A 24,936-nucleotide genomic window follows, 5' to 3' on the forward strand; every position below is an offset into this window, starting at 1 on the left:
TGACGCGAGTATAGTCCCACCTTCGAGTAAAGTCCCACCCACAAATTTTCGAAAAATTTCAGAAATTTAAAAATTTTTTTTTTTTTTTTTTTTTTTTTTTTTGTAAGTTATTTATTTTTTCGACTTTGAGTGTCCCAGGACCTAGACCTAAATGCTAGGATCATTCATGGTTGACCTAAAAAAAAAAAAAAAAATTTCAAGATATTTTGAATTTTTAATATGAAAATTGATACTTGGTATTCATGTCATAATCTATTAATGATTTCAAAATGCATTCAAATTCAATGCATTTTGAAATCATTAATAGACTATGACATGAATACAAATTATCAATTTTCATATAAAAATACAAAATATCTTGAATTTTTTTTTTTTTTTTTTTTTTAGGTCAACCATGAATGATCCTAGCATTTAGGTCTAGGTCTAGGGACACTACAAAACCGAAAAAATTAAAAATTAAATAAAAAATTTAAAAAAATTTTTTTTGAAATTGAGTATAGTCCCACCCCCAATTTTGAAAAATGTTCACCCAAAACGGGGTGGGACTATACTCAAGCGCTCAGTCGGATTAAAACGTTAACATTCATGCATTTTAAAACATTAAATATAGGTCCGATTTTCAGGTGAAATCAATTTCTCCCCTATTAAATTCCCAAAGCAAGGGCTTTGGATTAGGTTAAAGGATAGTTGGGCTTGGGTGGGTGTATATTTTGGGGTGGGTTAGAGTTTGTGTAAGGGTAGGAAAACATTTTTTTTTAATGTTCGGTTGCGGACGGTATTGATTTCAAACCGATATAAACCAGGAAATTCGGTATATCGAATATGCCTATTGTCAAGCTAAACAAATTTTGAAACATGCTTAGCAAGTGGACTAAAAATGATACAAATCATTATTATTTTGTTTTGTCATACATTGCATCAGTATACTCAAATAGCACAATATCTAGCCATATTTAGCATGGCGGCCATCTTGGAAAAAAATAGCAAAAAATTGCAAAATAGTAAATAGTAAAACCCTGCCTCCTCCTTTTTTGAAAAAGTCCGGACGAGAAACTTGTTTCTTTTTTTACTTGGCCTAATCATCGTATAGATCGATCCCTGTACTAAAGTCTAAGACAGAGTCGCACCCACCTTAATATTAACATTTGCGACACTCGATATTCCACTCTCTTTATCCTAATTATATTGAAATAACACACACTTGCGATATCGTTTAACAGTCTACCTTCAGACAGATCATCACACTTTTCATGCAAATGGATGCGACTATACAAATCGCGATATGTTTGTCTTCTATGGAAGGGGCCATTAATTCTTATTCCTTTTTAATTAGGAGCACCATCTGATTAACGCCAATGCAGCAGTGGTCGGACGCGATAATCTACCATTTACTTGTTCGCAAAATTGGGTTGACGGGTATTGGCGCCTACTTTCTTAACGTTTTGCTTACAGTATATCTTTATTTATAGCCTAGGGGTGTTTCATTAAATCATGATATCGGAAGTAGGTCAACCAGGGGGGTCTGAAATTTTTGGCAAGACAAATAGGGGGATCATAAATCTTGTATGACCCAAACGTTCCTATTTTGATGTTAAGGCTTTTGGAAAGGGGGGCCACCAGGGGGGCCCTCATATTGTGGGAAGAATAATAGGGGGGGCATAAAATTGTGATTGACACACAAAATAAACACACTACCTGTGGTAATCCTTCGAATTTTTATAGAGGAACCCTGTCACAATTATTACACAGCCCCTTCAACACTGAAACCAAACCAAAAGGCAATATAGTTTATTTACATTGCATATAAATTGTACACACACACATTGAAAAAATTTGTACATGACAAAAATAGGCCTACACACCAAGTAACCGCGTAAATATTCATCAACGACTTTGCAATGGAACAAAATGGAAGGGGCCAAACATAGGGGCAACTATTTTTGAAAAGCCATTTACCAATTTTAGCCCTCCCACCACGCCGACGGCCTCATCATTATTGCAGACCACGACGACGGCTTATCCGAAAAAAAAGACTACAACATAAACTATAAAACACGACAAAACACACATGTCATGTCCAGCATCGTCTGTTATTATTAAATAAACATAGCGCCCCCACTCTACAAAATGGTGACAGTCCCGTTTAATCACATGATTCATCACATGATCGTAAACAAACAATCATGATAATCGGAACCTTTCACATGCAGCTCCACGATGAGTAAACAAACAAAAACATACAAGAATGTAACGGAAGCCTAATGTATTCAAAGCAGGTAACTTCGTTTGTTTTCATTGACATTGAAGTTAATAACACACATTCCTTACTGTTACCCTTACAAGTGTCTATCACGCGAAGAAAAAAAATTTCTTGCAGATTAATTTGTTTAGCAAAAATATCGTCAAATTTGAATTTCGTTCTGGTATACAGCGGCCAATGGAGCAGTGTCATACACATAATCATACATAATTCGCAAATGCAGAATCAGAATCAACTGAAATTTTGGGAATAAGCTTTTTTCGTGGATATCTACTGAAAAATGTTATAAAAGAGGATGCAAGGATCACGAAATCCTTTTATACCTTTTTTTCTTCTTTAATTTAGCAGTCAGATTTAAAAACATACTCATTTACTTTTAGTCATCGCAAAACAATTACAGGGACAGATTACAGATTAGCTTGACCTATTGGTCAAATTTATTGATGTTTAAAAACCCAACAAACAGGTTATCATCAACAAGCACACTCATCTACAAAAACACCCCAATTGATACAAATGTTTTAAACATACTTATTATAAAAATACTTATGTGACATGAACAAAAGATAAAATATTAACAAACTATTGAGGTAAACAAGTACTTTAGGGTTTTAAATATTTACATATAAACGGAAGAGCGGTTGACTTCAGCGCATCATGTGACAAGAAATTTAGCATACATAACAAATGCTTACAGTACATTCATGTGTATGAATTACAGGTTTTGCATTAAAGGAGGATTTCGTGATCCTAGCATCCTCTTTTTATGACATTTTTCAGTAGATATCCACGAAAAAAGCGTATTTCCAAAATTTCAGTTGATTCCGATTTTGCGTTTGCGAGTTATGCATGATTATGTGTATTAAACTGCTCCATAGACAATGTGTTGTAATTTCGTTCGGGTGCACCAGAACGAAATTCAAATTTGGCGATATTTTTGCTAATCGAATTAATCTGCAAGAAATATTTGGTACATAAACATTATGTAGCCAGAGGTATCCAGTGGTGTAAAAATCTCAACTTTTTTGGGAAAAGTGGGGGATGAGGCTGTGGATCACGAAATGCCCCTTTAAAATATAAGCGTGAACATTAAAAGCTGATTTAACATACTCTGCAACTACTTATAATATCAAAGTCACTAGCACACATAATGTTAACAAAATAATCCATGTCAGAGAAATCATCTGTGACAAGAACATCATTAATTTGAGAGACAAGAGTAAAACGAATGTCATTATAGGCGCAGTGTGGGACATACATGTACAATGTAGTGTGAACTACATGAAACTGAAACTCATTGTTTAACAAGAGCACCAATGGCGCTGTGGCTCTGTGCTTTTTGGTGACAGTGAAAGTCGAATGTGCAACAGGTGAAATCATTTGAGTATATGTGACATATTACATTCAATGGGTACATCTGGTCAGTTGGTAGCTATCTCATTTGCAGAGCATACAATGATACATCAATCAATTTTGGGAATTACTATTTAGCCACATGGATCGAAACGGGTGGAATTGGATGGAAAAGGGTCCAAATGGGTCTAAACTAATCAAAATGTATCAAAATAGGCCTATGTCAAGAATAGTGTTAGTCTGAATAAGGCTTTGGCTCTAATTGGTGACTACCCACCAAATTTCAGACTAAATACAACAGTCAGGGATGTCACAAGCTGACCCAAAAAAATCCTGAACTTGCTAATCATAGCGAGCGGAGCTCTTGCCCAGCACGGCCGGGGGGTCCGCTTAAGGGTCCCCGGTGGGGTCCAGATGGTTTTTGCACATTTAGCACCACAGGAAAGGTCATTTCAGAGGGTAAAAAGAACATTTCAAAGCTCCTGGCTTGTTCTACACTTTTAATAAAAAGTTCTTCCTTCTTCCAAAAAACATGCTTTAAAGTTTTGAGTTTCCTATACTTTTATGCACAAGAGACAGTCTTAAAAATATTTTTTTGGCTTTATTACATGACCAACATAGCTGATGTTGATATGTGAAGCAGATCATTAAGGAAATAATTAACCATTTTTTGTGCTTGGCATCCACTGCCGCCCCCACCCCACCCCCACCAATTAGCACCCCATCCTGGGCCTTGACGGTCAGTGTGCTTTTGGTTAAAATTTCAGGACGACAAACATTTTAGCAGATTTAGCACCCCAAAAGAGACCATTTTGGATATAAAAACCTGTTTTAGACTTTTTTTTTTTTTTTGCTTCCTTCATCCTAAACAAGTGGTTTTAAATGTTCAGTTTCCTATACTTTTGTACACGAGAGACATTCTTCAAGTTTTATTTTGGCCTAATAACATGGCCTACATGACTGAAATTGATATATATAATGCACAATATAAAAACAATGATTCATCAAATTTTGACCCCCCCCCTTCGGATATGTGGGAGGGGGACAACATGGCGGGGGGGAGGTCCGAGGCCCGCTTAACGGCTTAAGGGTCCCCGGTGGGGTCCAGATGGTTTCTGCACATTTAGCACCACAGGAAAGGCCATTTCAGATGGTAAAAAGAACATTTCAAAGCTCCTGGCTTGCTCTACACTTTTAATAAAAAGTGCTTCCTTCTTCCAAAAAACAAGCTTTAAAGTTTCGAGTTTCCTATACATTTATGCACAAGAGACACTCTTAAAAAATTTATTTTGGCTTTATTACATGACCAATATGGCTGATGTTGATATATGTGAAGCAAAACAATAAGGCAATAATTAACCATTTTTGTGCTTGGCATCCACTGCCGCCCCCACCCCACCCCACCCCCACCAATCAGCACCCCATCCTTGACGGTCAGTGTGCTTTTGGTTAAAATTTGAGGACGACAAACATTTTAGCAGATTTAGCACCCCAAAAGAGACCATTTTTGATATAAAAACCTGTTTTAGACTTTTTTTTGAAAAAATGCTTCCTTCATCCTAAACAAGTGGTTTTAAATGTTCAGTTTCCCCATACTTTTGTACACGAGAGACATTCTTCAAAGTTTTATTTTGGCCTAATAACATGGCCTACATGACTGAAATTGACAATGCGCAATATAAAAACAATGATTCATCAAATTTTGACCGCCCCCCCTTTCGGGTATGTGGGAGAGGTACCACATGGCGGGGGGGGGGTTGGTACTAATGTGCATGAAGAATACATTGTTTGATAAGAGTAATTTGTAAAATTTGGTATGTTAAAAACATACAGAGTGATGTCACTACAAATTGGGACTAAAAAGTAGGCCTATCCCAAGGGAAAATGTTGACTGCACCTACCAAGTTTCATGCCCATATAACGGTTTTTACTAATTTGACCTCATATGACCCCTGGATGACCTCAGGTTACCCAGTAATGACCTTCCAAAAATTTGGCTCTGAATGTTGACTGTACCTACCAAGTTTCATGTCCATATAAGAGTTTTTACTCATTTGACCTCAAATGACCCCTGGATGACCTCAGGTGATCTTGAAATGACCCTCCAAAATTGGGCTCTAAATGTTGACTGTACCCACCAAATTTCATGCTCATACAACAGTTTTTACTAATTTGACCTCATATGGCGACCCCTGGTGATCCCGAAATGACCTTCCAAAACTTTGTCTCCAAATATTGACTGTACCCATCAAGTTTCATGCCCATCCAATTTTGACCTAATTTGACCTTCAGAACAATCAGAATCGATCAATAGGCCCTACGCCAAAAGGTCATGACCTCCTGCTTGTACCCCTTTCTCAAAATGTGGCTATAAATGTTGACTGTACCTACCAAGTGTCATGCCCATATGACAGTTTTTACTAATTTGACCTCAGATGACCCCGAAATGACCTTCCAAAAATTTGACTCCAATGTTGACTGTCAGTCCACCAACTCGCCCATCCAGTAGTTTTTACTAATTTGACCTCAGATGACCTCTGGTGACACCGAAATGACCTTCCCAAAATTTGGCTATAAATGTTGACTGTACCTACCAAATTTCATGCCCATAGGCCTACTAGTTGTTATTAGTTTCCGAAAGCAGCCATCGGGTCAAATAATTGATCTTTGTAACTTTTTTCTGATTAGGGATTACTAAATTTAGCTCATGATTAATATTGCACAGTAAAAGATGAAACTTTGCAACTTGCAATCAATGATTTCTGAAACCACTAATTTCAGTCAACCCCCCCCCCCCCTTATGACCTTGTGAATTATTCATTCATAACTGTGACGACCTTGAGACCATCCAATCAGAACAGATCAGAATCGATCAATACGCCATAGGTCATGACCTCCTGATTGTAAACATAAAACAAGCAAGCTGCAGTCCAAAATCATGGCGAGATCGGGGACCATCGACGTAACATCGATCAAATAAACCTTGGAAGTCCTGGCCTAAAAACCATGTTGTTTTTCATGAGAAAACATATCAATCTTTGATATTCTGAAGTATAAAATTGTTGTGCAAAGTGGAACATCATTTATTTAGACTGTTTTTGCTATGGAAAAATACGGAAATTGTTCAATATTGCAAAGTGGGGTAAAGTAAAATCTCATTGAAAATATAATTTTCCCTCAGAATCATGTCCACAATATGATTAAATTGACTTTTTAATTCTATATTCTAACAAAACTACAATGAGTGTGATGAAATACGAACATTTTTCATGACTTTCGGTCCGTGTTTTTGCACAAAAATTGAGGGCACAAAAATATGTGCACTTGCCAAGGCACTTGCGCAAGGAAAAATAGTCCACTAGGAAATTCATTTACCTGATTCATTTATTCAAGATTCAGACATGTTCTTAACCATTTTTTGACATTCCTCAACTATTTCTTTATTTAAATTGTAAAGAAATAGTTAAGAAAAGTTATGAAATAGTAAATAACTTCTGAATCTGAACTGAATCTTAAGAAATTACCCTCCGTTGGTTTCCGTCACTTTTACGCAACTTAAATTATACAGACCAAAATAATCTCTAGCACACACGGGTACCACAAAACCACTCGCTCATCGTGGCTTTTTTACCAAAAATCATATTTTATCGATAGTATTTGAAATCCACCTGGAGTGCAATCGATTAAAAAATAAATAAGCAACATTTAGAAACAAATTTCAAGACCAAATATCAAACAGACAAACTAACTTAGCATAAAAACCAACGCCCGAATTGGCTCTCTAATTGTTGCGATCACTTACATGTAGGCCCTTTTAGCTTCGCTCAGAGCCAAAAACTACCGGGTACTTAAAATTGTTAATGTAGGATTTTGTAGGCATAACTAAGGCAAGTTCAAATTTGTCATCAAACCACATCTTTTTAATATATCAAAATAAAGCTCAAAGCCAAAACTGAAAACCATTTTGTCATAGAGCTTTCTGTAGCAAAGTTACATCCTGTCAGTGTCAAAGTCTCATTGACTGTTGTTAAAAACATTTAGCCAACATGTGCATCAATTGCAAAACATGATAGATCTAGAGCAGCATTTCTATACAGAACTGCTATTAAAATCCCTCTAAAATTCATGCAATTCTCTCATCACAAAAGTAGATTATATATTTGGGTCAAGTGAAAATGTAGATTTTCTTGACCTATCTTTTCTTTAAATAATTTTCGATGAAAATTCCAATTTGGCTGACTAGCTAAATCATCATCAGCATTTTTACGAACTTATTTCTCAACTCCTCCTATACAGATGAAATCTAAAATCTTCCAAATACAGTTTATTAAAGGAGTATTTCGTGATCCTAGCATCTTCTTTTTATGACATTTTTCAGTACAAATCCACGAAAAAAAGCATATTCCCAAAATTTCAGTTGATTCCGATATTGCGTTTGCGAATTATGCATGATTATGTGTATTACACTGCTCCATAGACAATACGTTGTAATTTCGTTCTGGTGCACCAGAACGAAATTCAAATTTCACGATATCTTTGCTAAACGAATTAATCTGCAAGAAATATTTTGTACATAAACATTATGTAGCCAGAGGTTTCCAGTGATATAAAAATCTCAACTTTTTTTGAGAAAAGTGGGGGATGAGGCTGTGGATCACGAAATGCCCCTTTAATGCGTCAGCGAGTGAATTGTAGTAAATTGGGACTGATTATTTCGGTCTAATGAAATCTGTGGCAAAGGGATTACCAGTCGACACTTGTAAATTACTAAATTAGTATGTGAGTTTTATGATTAATAATGTTAGTACCATCACCATGCCATGCTTCCTCTGACTCTATGACTGAGTCTGCCAAAGCTTTTCAAAATTATTACAAGCTTACCATGACCCACACACATGACACATGACCCAGCTCATGAGCTATAGCTTACTGTAGCGAGATCAGCGCATACGATGATTTACGCATTTGTATCTGTTTGTGTGTGAAACTTAGTGAAAACAACTCACCATTTCTCATCCTTTCAAAACTCCAAATACAATAGGAAATTATTTTTACAGAGTTTAAAGATGGAATTTTCCGATTATGTAAAGTTTTCCACAAAAAAAGAACATTAAGCATGTTTTTAATGTCATGAACTTGTTGAAGTTCAGGAGTTACGACCAGTAGCGACTTTCGATCGACGGGACGCCATTTTTTCGCCTGCTTGAAATTCACAAAATCTCGATTTGGATTTATCCACGAGACTCCACGAGACTTTAGGGGATGATGTCATCATTTTATAGGGAATTTTGTGACCTTTGCACTCATACCAAACACGACGGGGTTTGTTTTGGGGAAAGCCCCTAATTTTTCAGTTTTTTGAAGTCTATTTTTTAGGTAAGATTTTCATGGTTTTTGGCGTAAAAAGTTGTTGAAATGGAGCAGAAGGAGGTCATTACACCTATATTACACCCATATAATATGAAATTTTAGAGTATTTTAAAGATGTTTGTGGTCATTCTGCTGCCAAAATCCATCGCGCATAGATGCGCAAAGGGAATTACTGTGATGACCCGTATTTGCAATTGGCCGTGAAAATACGACAATACGGGAGAAGTGGTGAGGTGGCGGTGCACGCTTGTTCCTGATCGGGCTGACGCTTGGGTGGGAGATGTAGCGCATATCGGGTCATGTCGTATGTGGTAAAATGCAAAATGCACACTTAATTCAAGTGATATTATTTTTGTTACTACTTTTAATCAACTCTATGATACTTTAAGAATTTGTATAATTTTTTTTCAATTTTTTTTCACTTCCTTTGTATTTTTTTTTTCAATACTAAAGTTGAGTAGTGCAGTGTCAGATGAGGTTGACAAGTAAACTAATGGCACTGGCAGAACATGTTCAAGTGTTGCATGGGTCATAATTAGATTATGATTACATATTCATTTGTTTTGTTTTTTTTATTTATTCCTTTATTCATTCATTCCTAAATTTACTTGTTATTTACTTACAATATTTATTTATTTATTTCTTGGTGGCAATATCATCGTCTCTAAAATAATGCTGTATTTACATGTATTGTACATAAAAAATTGACTCACAAAAACCCAGTAAACTTCACATGACTTTAAATAGGCATAACCTCCCCATATTTTAAGTTATAGAGCTGATTCTGGCACCATTGTCTTTCTTTTTTAATGCCCTTTACATTGATACCAGATTTGTAAGTGTTACTTGTAAAAATATTCAAGTGCTAGACAAATAAATCCAGGGTACCATAAACAAAAAATTACAGACAAATTCCGCTACCCTTCACAACTTCAAATAGGTATAACTCCCCCATACTTTGAGCTATAGAGCTGTTTTTGGTACCATTGTCTAAGTTTCTTAATGCTCTTTACAGTGATACCAAATTTGTAGATGTTCCTAGAATAAACCTAAAAAGTGTTGTCCTCGCTACTTACTGTCAGACTGAATGCTGAAGACTGAAATGACAATTATGAAGTACTTATCACTTACTTTTTGATTGAGTTCCCTCCATCTTCAAATGCAATGTTATTTGCTAAACATTTCTTCTTCGCATCTGTTTGCTTCTTGTCTACGTTTCGCTTCCTTTTCAAACTAAGTTTCCGTGTCTTTTCCATGCTGTTCTCAGCCAAATATTGCAAGTTTGCAGAACGATGATTTTGAATGACCTGGTTTTTCAAATGACCTCATGACCTGCTGGTAGGGTTACGGGCTGTGTGTAAGTTAAATGGGCGACGGATGATCGCGGACGGAAGATCCGGTCACTTTTTCTGGCCGGATTTTTCTCATTATTTTTGGGTATATGGGGATTTTGGGTAAGTATTTATTTGTTTAAAATAGATATATTTTATTGAAATTGGATACTATAGTTATCTAGCTAAACAGGGTGCAGCACTGAAATCATATGCATGAAAATTGTTACTGAAATTTGTACAGTATTGTTTTTAAGCTTACCTAAAATAATAAAACAATATGCATACTATTATGTAAAGACTGTGCCTATTCTGTCGGTCGCACATCCGGGCATAAACCGGCTGACAATAGCACTGGAGTGAAAACAACATTCTCATTCACTGAACTCTGGGGTGTATCACAAGCTATAACAGTGCCGTACTATTACGCTGACTTTCCTATTCGGCGAGGAGGACGGTTTCGACCTCCTCGTTTGTTTACAAACAGAGAGGTAGACAAAGGGTCTGTCAAAACTGTTCCGCTTGTCCAAATACTCAAGTATCAAAAGGATGGTCCACAATAGAGTGATTCACGCAACATAAATAGGGGATTAAAAAACTGAAGTAGGACCATGTGCTTCTTTTGTCCACTTTGCCATCAAGATTTTGAATAGAAACAGTTCAGACCCAGAACAGGATCATGTCAGAAATTAATATTTTGTTCTGGTTCTGATTATTCGGACTAAAGCTATAACACTATTGTCCCAGGTTCGACTCTCTGCAAATAAAAATATGCGATAAGTTGTTTTCACTCCAATGCATGAATAGATTACCCTGAGTAAAGATAAACACTTGTGCTGAGCATCAAATTGGTCACTTATCGCTCACTGTTCAAAATGTGACATCTACACCAATTACAGTCCCCGAAACTGTCTACTTTTTAGCCGACCGCAATTCCGAAACATTTAGTGATACTTAAAAATGCGATCCCCAACCCTTTGGTTACCTTTGGACGAATTTGCAGAAATCTCTGCGGAGTTTCCGTGTCTGAAATTCCCCGGTACAAACATCGAAAATGTCGCATTTCTCAGTCCCGGTGATGATACTATATCCGCATCGCTGTTTTCATACATGAATATGCATATCTCTTACCCCTGTAAGGCTCCGAACAATCGATTTTGAGTTTCCCGTCACATAATTTTTGAAAACAAGTGAGGTAACTTTTTCATTATTCATTATTTTTGTGACTTTCATTATATAACCAAATGCGAGTGTAAAACACGTTGTTATTTACCGCTCACTCACTCAAAGGATGTTTAACCAAAGATATAAACTTGCAAAGAGGCTGCAAATAAGTGCAAGGTCAAAATTGATACCAATTCCTTTCTTTTTATTAGTATTAATTATATGTCGTAAAAATCAGCAGTGTCATTGACATGCGATATCGTCCACTGCATGACAGTACGACCACTGTCGCATATCTTAATTGATATGTACATGACAAATCTTTAATACAAACGTCAGCACAGTCCCATCAAATTGAAATCAAAATACGAAACAATTGCAATTCATGAATTGGTAAGCTTTACAACTTCAGTATCGAATCTTGCGCCAACAAAATTAAAGGGAAAACCCCACGCGTGTTTTGTTGATGTTGAATACCGCATAGTTCTTGCAGCAATGTCATAAACACAACGGAGTTGAAATATATAATTTTTTGCTCTTTTTGCATATTAAATTTAATTTAAAACTATGTCGAATACTATTTAAAAATAAATAATTGATCAATCGGGAAAACAAATATAAAACTAACAGTATTAATATATTTCTTTCATTACCACAAACAACGATATTGTGCAAAGTCACAAACAGCACTGTAGAATAAAAAAAATCAGACATTGAAAAATATTTTTGTTAGATCCGCATATTTCGTGCAACAGTGTCACAATATAGCAGAGTTGAAATATATAAATTGTGCCATTTTGTACAGTAAAATAATGTAAAACGATACCAAGTACTATTTTAAAGTATATGATTGATATTTATGAAAAGAAATTCAAAAATAACAGAATCAATATATTTTTTTAAAATTCGCAAAAACATCACTATTCATTGTGCGATTTCGCGAACAGCACTGTCATGACTGTAGAATCATTGATCTGCCAATGACAGCATTAGTCTTTCAGTCCTGTATATGATACGCACGCGGGAAAAGGACTGCGACGTCAACATATTTACAAAGCGCTTGAACCGGGCCTACAGGATCTAGGCTATCACTATCACATGCCAATCAACAGGCCGCAATGAGTTTACTGCCATGCCGGTAGCGAAATCGATGTTTTGAATTTGATTTTTCCACTAAAATGCACAGCTTTTCATCGTTTTTTTGGCAAAAATGATAAGTTTTTATTTTTATTTTTCGAAAATCGCAATAATGAATTCAAGTGCGGGCCCGAAAATGAAGTGCGGTCGATGGTGACGGGAAACTCAAAATCGACTTTGCCACGCCTAAGGTCAAAAACGTGGCGTTGATTTCAACCAATCCGATCCACCGATTGTGACCTTTTCATGAATATTTAATAAGCAGCTTGATACTGACGTCATATCTGAGGTGACAGGAGGCACCAGATACCATTTTGGTCAACTGAACTCGAGTCGTGCATTCTTTTGGTTGACATAAATCGAACAAAATTTTCAATAACGGGTAATAGTAGGATTTCAATTTTTTATTAATGAAGTTACTTGTAGTTTTGAGGAATGACAAAGTTGTTTTTGGAAACTTAGATGTTTGTTTCAACTGATGATATAGGATCACAAGGTGAGTGAATTCGTGAAGAGATTTGCTTGTTTGAGTGATAGTAGGATACAGGATGTAGGCTAGTCCTCTGTGTTTGACCGGCTCCGACGTCTCAATTCACGACGTCTCAATTCATACCTGCTTACCAGACAGCAATACTGCGTATTGCTGTATGGAACCAGATATGAATAGATGTGATGTGGCCCCGATCGAGAGAATATGGACATAAACAACAGTGCAGTATTAATAAGTTAACACTACACTTCCTGACCATCAGACTTCAGGCGCGAAAACTTAAGCAACCGGAGAGGGTGCGAATTTCTTGGTGAGCTAAGAAAGGATCACAAAACTGTTAATATTGAAGCATTAATGGAACAAATTCACGCTATTAAAGCAATAATGTGTGATTTGCATAAAGAATAGATTTCGAATAAAATATTTGTTTTCACTGATCACATTATCCTCTTTTAATTTCGAGCCAAACAAATGAGGTATAACGAAGAAAATTGCAATTTCATTCCAGCGCCTACAATGCGTGTACTACGCTCGCCGATCGTAACATGTAATACTACACGGAGCATCGTGCTCGATGTGTGTACACAGAAGCTGATATCCACGGGAGATGTTAGCAAGCAGTTGATCGATGAACTCTGAACAAAACCGGGTCGACCCGGTTTTAATATAAAAAGTTAAATTTTACTGTTATTAAAGCACTTCAGGCTTAGTCTTTTACGTGGTATTTTAGTACACCACTGGGCATTATAATTATGCAAAAAGTAGAAATCCAAGTAAAATTGAGGGCGTTGCTGTGAAGCAAATCACACATGGCTTTAAAGCACGCCTAAATTTGCTTTTTTAAAGTTGAAATGGTCAAATATGAGATTAATGTCGTCAGAATCACATGCACACGGGCGTTTCTCTTCTCTTTTTCTCCAATTTTACTTTTTTTTAATACCCAGAGATGGGTGTGCACCCATTTAAAAAGGAATGTATACGCTACTGGACGCCGTCAGGAGTGTTGGCCAGGCTGCAGGTCCTTCTGCAATGTCTGATGTCTGCTCTCCCTGATTATTGCAATGTAGGTCATGCATTGCTAGCTACACAGCTTGATCAATGAGTGAGGTGAGGTGCCGTGCCGACGTCATGATGATGACGTGATTCAGAACCCACTTCTGTCATGTCTGTGTTTTCCCCAGGGCTACGAAATCCACAGTATCCAGTATCCTGGTATCAGGGTTCCCAGAAAAAAAATCAAAATTCGAAATTTGTAGTTACTACAACTAGAGTACATTGTACCTCTGGCTAGACTCAGGACCTTCCAGGGTTGGACCCAGGACCTTCCAGGGAGTGCACACTTGCCATGGTTTTGCCCCTGGAACCCAGGAGCCCACCACCCTACCTGTTGAGGCTTATGTTCTGTGCTCACTGAAAATATTTCAAATTACCTGTATATCATGAAATACACTTACACACATTTCATATACATGTACCGGTACTATTTTCTGTTGTTTTTTATTTTCAGATTTATCATCCCTGGAGTGTGCAATATGATGTCCACATTTCTGTCCATATTTGATGACCATGTCACCAAGCAACGACTTCTGATGCCACATCGCTGCAAGTTTTGCCCACGTTACTTTCACAGTTTCCAGCGGCTCAAACACCACACACAGACTCATTGGCATCTTCACAAGCAATTTCGGGTCAACGGCAGATCTAGACATAAGAATCCTCACTCCAGGGATAAAATCCTTCCAAAGAAAGGACTACATGACTTGAGACCAACCTTACAAGATCCCCACAGGAAAGGGTATGAAAGTGCAATAAAAACAGATGAGAAACAGGCATTTCAAGATGTAACCAAAACTGATGACAAATCATCAGTTTATAATTTGTGCAATAATATCTATCCGAAAGATCACAATAATGTTAAATCAGCATGGAAGCAAGAAGCTCGCGGTGAGACAAGTGTTATTAGAGTCAAACAAGAAATCAGCAATGATTATGAGATGCCAAGTGATTGTAAAACATATTTACAGGGCCAGCAGCTTCCATGCATGCAAGACTCGTACATTCTTGATCTACGTATCAATCATTCAAAGTATGATGGCATGAAAGTCAAACAAGAAATTAGTAATCATGAAATTGCTACACAGCACCAAAGCAGTGAAAAATACTTACAAAGCCAGGAAGCACAATGCATGCAAGAGTCGCACATTCTTGATCTTCGTATCAATCGGTCAAAGTATGATGATGTGAAAGTCAAACAAGAAATTTGTAGCGACTCCGAAACAGGATCACAGTATCAATGTGATGGAAAAGATAGACACTGTCAAAACATTCCATTTAACCAAGATTCGCTCATTTTAGATTTACGCATTAAGCCTTCCAAACATGATGAAACTATAGTAAAACAACAAGTTACTGATGATTCAGATGAAACAGAAATGGAACAGGAACATGATGAATACGATTCAAAGAGTCAACCAGTTTTACCTAAACAAGAGTCAAAAAAAGATATACGCATCAATCCAGCCAAGTATTATTTCTCGAGATCTACGCCGTATCGTTGTTTATATTGCTCCAAAAGTTTCAGCATGAGTTCTAATCGACTAATCCATCAGCGTGCACATCTGAAAGATCCCTTCCCATGGGTGTGTAACAAGTGCGGTAAGAAATTTAGATCTCGTGTAGCACTCGAAGTGCACACTCGCATACATACCGGGGAAAAACCATATAGTTGTCCATTTTGCGATTCAAAATTCAGCACCAAAGGATATTTAAACGTCCATATCCGAGGTCACACAGGAGAGTTGCCATATAAATGTGAATTTTGTGGCAAGAGTTTTCGCGAGAGCTGCAAGCTTACTGTCCACCTTCGTACCCATACAATGGAAAAACCCTACAAGTGCCGTTTTTGCGACAACACGTTTAGTCAACGAGGTAACTGCAGGAAGCATGAAAGAATCCACACAGGAGAAAAACCTTTCAAATGTAGCCACTGTGATAAAGAGTATACTAATTTCAGGAATTTTAAGCGACACGAGGTGACGCATACAGGAGTAGCAGCTTACACGTGTAGTCATTGTGCGCTGTCGTTTAAATTCCGTCGTAGCTTGAAGACCCATGAGAAGATCCACACTGGTGGACCTGTCTTTGTCTGTGTGCAATGTGATGGCACATTCAGCTCTCCAAGTAATCTTAGAAGACATAAGAAGGATGTTCATTATTCAGGATAAGCGTTATTGGCATTACAAATTTACAATACATATAGTCTATATCTACCTTGACTCACCAGCACTAGCTTTGAAGTTTAGCGTGTGCTGTGTTGGCTTAGCGTGGTTTCTTGCGTGTACATATGCGGCATGTTGATCGGGCGGGTAAAAGTATGTATATGCACCAAGTAACGCTAAGCTAATGCAAAACACGCTGAACTTAAAAGCTAGTGCCGGCGACTCGAGGTAGATATACAGACTATAGTGGGATGGATTCGATCAATTTTGGTACAGCTAGCTGAACTATTAAAGAGCTATTTGAAAAATTGCTTTTTTGTGAATCTTACAAAATATTTTTGAAAATGTTTCACTAAAATATTAAATAAGAAAAGAATTTTGTAATCTACATGTGCAAATTAATTATTTAAAATATTTTTGATAATAACATTATCACAATAGTAAATGAATAATTAGTTAATTTAAACAATTTTGCTCATAATTCTAGAGTTCAAAGTTCAAATGTACCAAGACTATCCCACAATGCATTGCATGTATGAAACTTCAACCATATTGTAATTTTATTATGTTTTCTGATGGATTGAAAATTGTGGGATATAGGAGCATATATAAATTATGTGATATTTAAATTTAGAAACAACTTTTGAATATTGGTCATCACCCCCAACCATAACCTACATGTAACCCTAAAGCTACATTTACACGTAACTAATCCTAATCCTTAAACATAACTCTAATCCTAATCTAATCTGGGATGACAGTGTCTTTATGGTCTATGGTGGCAGCGGTTAATAATTGTAAAGCTTGCCCAAATTTATAATTTCTTTTATCACTAAAGTAAAACTTCCAAACTTTTTGGTCAACAATTTAGCCTTTTACAATTTAGCTAATCTGAATCATTGTGCTTGAAATTGCGATCTAGAGATGAACCACATCCAAGAAGAATCAAAATGATTGTAATAACCAATATTGTGTGAAACCAAGTAGTAAACTTGGATGATCTTAATTAACCCCTCTGAGAACTACCTGCCAATTGGCCAAAATGAATATTGTGTCCAATTTTGAACCAATCAAGGAGGGTATTAATAAGATCATCTGCAAATGTAACTTTGACCATAAACAGTTTAAAGCCTGGTCATAATTGGCAATTGAAATGAGCATTTCAAGTTATCAACCAATCAGAAATGCTGTTAGATGACCAGTAGTGCCCAGGGGGTTCAATTCTTTGTATAATTCCCAGGTCAAGATTTTATAATAAATGGATCACTGTTAGCTTAAACAGGGTATACAAGCTATGTGTGCAAATAAACAGGGTGTGCAATATGATACATATCATTTACAGATTACGAGTATATCAGTTTTGCTGTCATAATTCCTTAAACTTTGTAACCATCAGCAGCAGAAAGTACAGGTCTGTCTATCCTCCGTTAGTCTCCTTTCGACATAGGGTGATATACATGTAGGATTACAGAACTGTTCTTTATGGGAGTAGGTTCCTGATTGGCCGACTGAGTCAGTTCAGTCATGACATCATAGTGTGCAAGTTACACCATATGATAGGATATGATAGGATAGGGTAGGATAGGATAGGAAGCTTTATGTCCAAATCAGGCCCAAATCAACAGAATTGTTCTTCCTTGGGCTGTGAAATACAATGTGCTAGGTTATATGTTTAGCACATCAGCAAGTGTGAATGGATTATGACAGTGACTTTGATGATTCAGTTTTTAACCTGTGATAAAATCCGGGACTTCTACCAGGTGATTTCAAAAAGTTAAAATAATTAATATATAATTAATATATAATTAATATATTAAAATAATTAATACATAATTATGTAAATGTATTATTACAGTCTATCAACTATTTATTTTATAAAAAGTTTTCTATTATTGTTTATAGATACACATGTTAGTGATTTTGTTTTGTTTTGACACAATTTTATGGTGTTCAAATATTGATTGTTTAACATTCAGCATTATAAGAAATTAAGAAGTATTATACTGATATTGTATATGTTAGGGTTGACCTTTAATATATATATTGCCAAAATTTTTGCCTCAAAATAATTTAAAAGAACATTTTGACAACATTTTTAAAGCATTGTGTTTGTTTATTTATATAAAACCCAGTTTGTTTATACATGTATAAAACATCAGGTAGGCAGCCACTCTTTTTTTAATGAGTACATGTTTCATGTTTATTGTATTTAAATTGATATTGCAAATTGCCACAGTCAAATTCTGTTTCTCTTTCATTTTACTCATTGATATGTTTTTTCATTTGTTTATTCATTCGTTTGCTCATTCATTTTGTTCATTTATCCATTCCTTTGTTTATATCATTGACCTGTTCAGCATCTTTTGAGTCAGTTGCCAGCAATCTTTATTTAAAGGTGGGTGGTCTGATTGTAACACATGGTGTTTTCCACCTCACAGTGAGGCCCATCACTCAAATATTCTTGTTTTGAAATTGATCCAGTGATTTGGATTCTAGAAGGGCAATGTGTGTCAAAGTGGCCCATAGAACATTATACTACTTCTGGGCTGGTAACTACCAAACCATGATTTTGTTCACACCTCCCTCCATTAAATGAAACATCATCATCACCCTCATAACCAAAGTGCCTAAGTCATTATTACATGTTTCTCATTTGATGTATTCCACAAGTTAATGAAGAATACAGCTGAAAATTTTATTATGGGTTTATTACTCAGAAATTCAAAATTGCAAATGAGAAACATGTAATAATGACCTAGGCATTTAGGTTATGAGGGTGACGATTATTTCATGAAAATTGTACCAAACTACAGGCTTCACCTGAGCCAGTCCTAGCTGGTTGATTGATTTGTTTTTGTTTTAAAATATTTTGTTTGTAATTTCAAATATCAGAGCTTAACTTGTGCAATTCTATACTTAACTTTCAAATATTTCGTTAACATTCAAAAGGCATTTATATTTGACATATTTATATCAGTATTTTAATAGTTGAAAGTTTGTGTTTACAAATAACACAGTAATGATGCTGTCCATAATCCAAAATGAAATTTTAAAAATTAGAAAACCGTAAAATGTTTTTGTATATCATAATATTAATGTGCTTTCATAGATAGATATATTTGAATGATTTGTAATCATGGCAATGATGAATGTTCTGTTTGTTGTTATTATTGTTGACTTTGTTGTTGTAGAAAGCAAATTGAGGTTCATGATTTTGTATCAGTTTTTTTAGGTATTGTTTTATTTAGAAACATGTTGCTGTTGTTCTTTCATGCATGTACCATTTTCCACGCTGATGTGCAGCGACGCGAAAGGCGTTGAGGCAGTTGTTTTGTGCGCCCATCTATTCTATGCAGCATCTATAAGTGTGTGCATGTTTACGCCAGTGCTTTGAGCAAAAACTAGAAATTTGTAGCTGCGCCCAATGAAATGTGCACTGAAGTCACTGCCACATCAGGGTGGAAAATGCTCTATCGTATCTGGAAAGGGTAACAAGTTTTGTTTTTGTGAAAAGGAAGGAAATTGGGTGTCTTTCATTATCTTTGGGCCCTACCAATGTGGGTTATATTGTTACTATTTTGGGTCACTATTAGCACTTGTTTGGCACAAACTTTTGCCATTTTCTGTATGAGTCTCATTTGCACGTATTGGCTCATGCAGTGTTATTATTAATAATCAGGACTGCACTACACCTTGTTACACCTCGATTTAGGTGGGGATGTCAATGTTTTTGTATGATTGCACTGCAAGCATGCCAATAAGCGCCCCTGTATGGGTGTGTCCCGCAGGGCTGTCAACTTTTTGGAATTGCTTGGCGTGACACAGAGGCGTATCAGGATTTGCCGACAACAATGTTCAGTTTGACCCGTGATTATTTGAGCCACGGCCCTCGAGAATCTAAAAAGCTGGGGGGGGGGAGGAACAACAAATTATTTTAACGATGCGTGAGATTTTACTCATTTTCCAGCTTTTTGCGTGAGATTTAATACCAAGGCGTGAGATTATACTATCTTGGCGTGAGACCGTGAGAAAGTGACCCAATGCGTGAGACTCACGGTCAAAGCGTGAGAGTTGACAGCCCTGGTGTCCCGGAGGGTATGCTGACTATGCTCTATCTGGGAGATTAGGCTAGTGCACGATTCGATACTGCAACCATCAAAATATGCACTTACGTCACGACCGAAACACAATGTGAAACAAATGTATGTATATATTGATGCTTTTTTTACTTTAAAGGAAGGTGACCCGATATATTTTGAAATCAAACTTGCGTATTTCAATGTGAATTCCCTATGGACTTACTGACATTTATACAGCATGATATACTGGTGAGTGGTAGTCTACAGTGTTTTTATTGCTGATAATCATCATGATCATGTTATATATTGATATCAAATGATGAAAGATCTTACTCATTAACATATTGAAATTAGAAGCTCAAATCAGTGAATTTCTGAAGCTATCATCAAAAAACTGCCAAATTAGGCTCAAATGTGGTATGCCACGGTCATGTTTTTTGATGATTTCTTCGGAAATATACCCATTTGGAATGCCTAATATTAATGTTTATGAGAAAAATATGAGCTTTCACCTGATACCAAAATCTGTGTTTTGATGGGGGTAAAGTGGGGGATGAGACTGTCAATTGGGTCACCCACATTTGTGTTTCCCGTTTGGTAAATTATGCGGTTGTATCACATTTTAGGGACCAATCGATATAAAGGGTGAAAATATTTAACAGTCCCTCAACCTATGGTTTTGCTTGTCACTTGTTGGGTTTTAATTTGTGCAATACATATTTTTCAGTTGATATAATCATGTGTAATATTTCATAATTATTTCACATTTCACATTTTTATTTTTGTTGTCAAGCAGTATTATTTGTGCATTACATTCTGCAATATTGTATAAGTAAAAAGCATTTGTATACAAGGTTTTCAGTAAAGTATTAATATATATCTAACAGATCATAGAATTTATGAGAAGGTAAAATAACACCTGACACCACTGTAAGAAAAGTGTTTCTCTGTGTCATTTATTTATGTGTTTCTCTGTGTCATTTATTTATGTGTTTCTCTGTGTCATTTATTTATGTGTTTCTCAGGTTTTTCACACTTCTTTTAGGGTTAGGACACAGGCTTAATCAGCCAGCTGTGTAGGGAGTGTTTTACACACCTAAATTTGTAATTATACACACCCAGTTTTTGCCCACATGGCCTATACTTTCTGCACAGATATTTAATTTACACACCCAGGTTTGAATTTACACACCCACACCTTCAAATCCTACCTACATGTAAGACCTTGGGTTACTTAGGGTTAAGAGTTATACTTGTGTGCAGGGTACACTACTAGTATAATTATTCCACTTTTATAATTATTCCACTTTTGAAATGCACACTTTGAAAAAACAGATGTATAAACTGCCCAGCAGATGTAGTCCAACTAATGCATTGCACATTGGATGGCCTTGGGGAAAGCATTCAAGATGAAATAAACCTTATCTGGCCTGTCTGCCGTTTCCCTAGGAAACAATGATTCCAAATGTGGGGCTTTAAGGTTGGAGGGGAGCATGGCCCAGCAGCGTTTACATGTTCAAACACAAGAAAAATGATATGAATTCTATAAAGGAGATCCTTCTGCCTCGTGTGCACAATTTGGTTCGCACAATTTGGTTCAAGAGGGGGAAATCGCTTAAAACTTTAGTTTTGATTAACAGGTATATTATTAAGTATGATGCAGTTTTTTAGTTAAAATGGCTAACATTGGCTCCTTCCATACCACTCGCCTTAATATGAGCATTATCAAAATTCAGACTACACAAGAATAACACACAATTTGGATAACATGTTGAAAATTGCAGTCTCTGTATTGTATTGCTTCCAGCCTTGTCTTTCCCATTATATCACAGCAATAGAACTCAGATTTCATGGGTTCAGACCAATATTCTTTATAGGACTTTACTACTCAGCAGAATTTTACAAACTTAGTAAATAAAATCTAGAAACACCTCTTCCCAATAAGCACTTCTCAGACTAGCAACTGTTTGGAGAAAAATTGTAAGAATATAGGCCTGACCCAACCTTTTTATACATAAAACAACACCCTTGAATCAAAATTACACTTACAATATTTGTATAAAAATAAGATACATATTGAACCTATTATACAGGAAGATATTTATATAAATGAATGCATGCAAAAATGACAATTAGGTAGCCTCAGCACTCACATGTGAGATACAAAGTTCTTCTACAGCATGGGATAGGAACAGAATATTACAAGACAGGGATGCTTTTGCAAGTGTGCAAATACAAAAGTGATAAAAGATTAATGATTGGCTGATTAAATATTTTGGTTATGAATTCTGGCATCTTATTGGTTAATCAAATAATTATGCATCATATGACCTGGCACCAGAGTAGCCAACCCTCACACAGTTGGCCTTGATTGTTTCGTGATGCAAATTGACAACATATTTTGTAAAGAAAATCTATGAAAATCCCTGTGAGGTTACCACTAGCAATCGCACATATCGCATACATTCTCTTTTTACCAGGGGAAATGGAATAGGGTGCACCATACAAACCACATGAGTGCTGAAGCTACCACAATACTTAATTTCAGATTATGTACAACAAATCGCTCTAAAGCATTTTAGGTGGATTACATGTAGATATACTACTAGGCTGAAAAAAAACACCTAATGCAAGCTTATAAAATGCCCATAAAATAACTACAATATCAGCTCATCTTATGATCAAGCACAGAATTATTTACTCAACCTGACCTGCAGATCACAAATATTATCACAAATTTATTATTCATATGCAATTGAATAACATGTTGAAAAGAATCTGTTATATTTCTGAATACATAATGATAATTATACACCACTTTGGCATGTATAATACTTTTGTTTAACCCCATGAGAACTACCTGCCAATTGGCCAAAAAGAAGTTTTCATTATCAATTGGACCAATCAGCAACATTGTTAGAATAATTTCACCACACAAAAATATTGGGGTGAATTATTTTCAAAGCTCCATTCTGATTGGTGATTAAAGTAATGATATCATGTAATTGACCAATCAGAGGCAATGTTAGATCGGCAGGTAGTACTCCGGGGTTAACTACTTCAGATTGTTTTGCAATCACTTGCGAGAAAACCATGCTATAGAATTTATGATATTTCGAGGGGTTACTGCAAGAAAGCCCCATCTGCAGTAGCTAACAGGTGCCATATTTTTAGATGGATACAATATAGAAAGGATATTATTGTCAAAAATCTGAATGGCAGATAAGGCCTTCTTGCACTAACCCTCCATTTTTGTGGGTTAAGTAAAACGAATAACATGAAATTGAAAAAATTTGATACTAGACATATATCCCCACCCAACATCTAGTTTTCCTTTCTTAAAAGCATCTTCAATTTGGAATATTCCCAAGATATTAATTAAACCGTATACCGGTTTTTCCCCTTTTAATCAAGTTTAATACTAGAAAACAATCATGATTAAATTTCTGCAATCAGCTAGAAAGTTGCAGGCAGTGTTAGAAGGCAAGCTCTTTGGGTCAAAAGCCTGTTGAAATTGTGGTTATTTCCAAATCTGCCTATAAATAACCATAATATATCCTATATTCATTAAACCAACTGACATTGGGCCCATAACATTTGATGAGGGTCCACATATTTCAGATCTGAAGGGCCTGAATGGTCCTTGAAAATTGTGCCTTATTCCTAACACTGGTTGCTGGTATTTTCTTTGTTTCACATCATATTGTTGCACTTGACTGTGGTGACCAACTGATCATTTTTTGTCCCCTGACTTTCCCCATACTTAACATTTAAGAATACATATACATCATGAAGAATAACATAAGCATTGATATTTAAAACTTGGTCCATGGAGAGTAAATAACATATGCAAATTGGAATTTCATTACCACTTAATTTTCATCAAAGTTCATCTGTGTTGGTATATTCAATGATTAACCCTATGAGAACTACCTGGCGATTGGCCAAAAAGAAGTTTTCATTATCAATTGGCCCAATCAGCAAAATTGTTAGAATAATTTCACCATGCAAAAAAATTAGGGGAATTATTTGCAAACTCCATTCTGATTGGTGATTAAAGTGAAAATATCATGTAATTGACCAATCAGAGGCAATGTTAGATTGGCAGGTAGTGCTCAGGGGGTTAAAGTTTAAAACTTTTGACCCAACGATCTACAAGACTGTGATCAAGTCCAAGGTCAAAAATATCACAACCTGGTGATCAACATGACAGTCTCAGTCTCGCTGCTGAAAGATGGTGTAACCATCTGAAAATTACAAGGTAGGAATAATTTTCTTGTGTTTGGATCAAAACTTTTAAACTTTAATCATTTAATTGTTCAACTTAAACTTAAGAAACTACACTTCATTTCGCCTTGAGTTTGGACATAGATGCATAACTGGTTGCAGTATCAATTGGGCTATTCCATTTAAGGCAGCTGTGTACTCTCAGACATGCATGTAGTAAAAGTGCCATAACTTTGTAATTATTCACGCAAGACATATAAAAGTATACATTTTTATAAAGGCAATACATCAATGAATCATAATATAA

General features: G+C 36.0%; 2 protein-coding genes across 2 annotated transcripts in view; one reads left to right on the forward strand and one right to left on the reverse strand.

Moving 5' to 3' along the window:
• The window catches only part of LOC140157636 (uncharacterized), a 37,394-nt gene extending 27,055 nt beyond the window's left edge, over positions 1 to 10,339 (reverse strand). Inside the window, exon 1 of the mRNA XM_072180874.1 lies at positions 10,115 to 10,339. Coding sequence (XP_072036975.1) covers positions 10,115 to 10,239 — 125 coding nt within the window. The 5' untranslated portion in view covers positions 10,240 to 10,339. The remainder of the gene's footprint in view (positions 1 to 10,114) is intronic.
• A 5-nt stretch (positions 10,340 to 10,344) lies between these two features.
• Positions 10,345 to 17,008, forward strand: LOC140156750 (uncharacterized). Its single transcript, XM_072179707.1, has 2 exons — positions 10,345 to 10,437; positions 14,613 to 17,008. The coding sequence occupies exons 1-2, from the start codon at positions 10,361 to 10,363 to the stop codon at positions 16,327 to 16,329; spliced, it is 1,794 nt and encodes a 597-aa protein (XP_072035808.1). The 5' UTR covers positions 10,345 to 10,360; the 3' UTR covers positions 16,330 to 17,008.
• The last annotated feature ends 7,928 nt before the right edge of the window (positions 17,009 to 24,936 follow it).

This window comes from Amphiura filiformis, chromosome 7, assembly GCF_039555335.1.
Source record: "Amphiura filiformis chromosome 7, Afil_fr2py, whole genome shotgun sequence".
In the NCBI taxonomy this organism is placed as follows: Eukaryota; Metazoa; Echinodermata; class Ophiuroidea; order Amphilepidida; family Amphiuridae; genus Amphiura; species Amphiura filiformis.

Excerpts from the sequence above, each read along its gene's own strand:
- LOC140156750 (XM_072179707.1), top strand. The coding sequence starts at position 10,361 with ATGATCGCGGACGGAAGATCCGGTCACTTTTTCTGGCCGGATTTTTCT. Across the intron at positions 10,438-14,612 it reads TGGGTATATGGGGATTTTGG|ATTTATCATCCCTGGAGTGT; the intron begins GTAAGTATTTAT and ends TTTTATTTTCAG.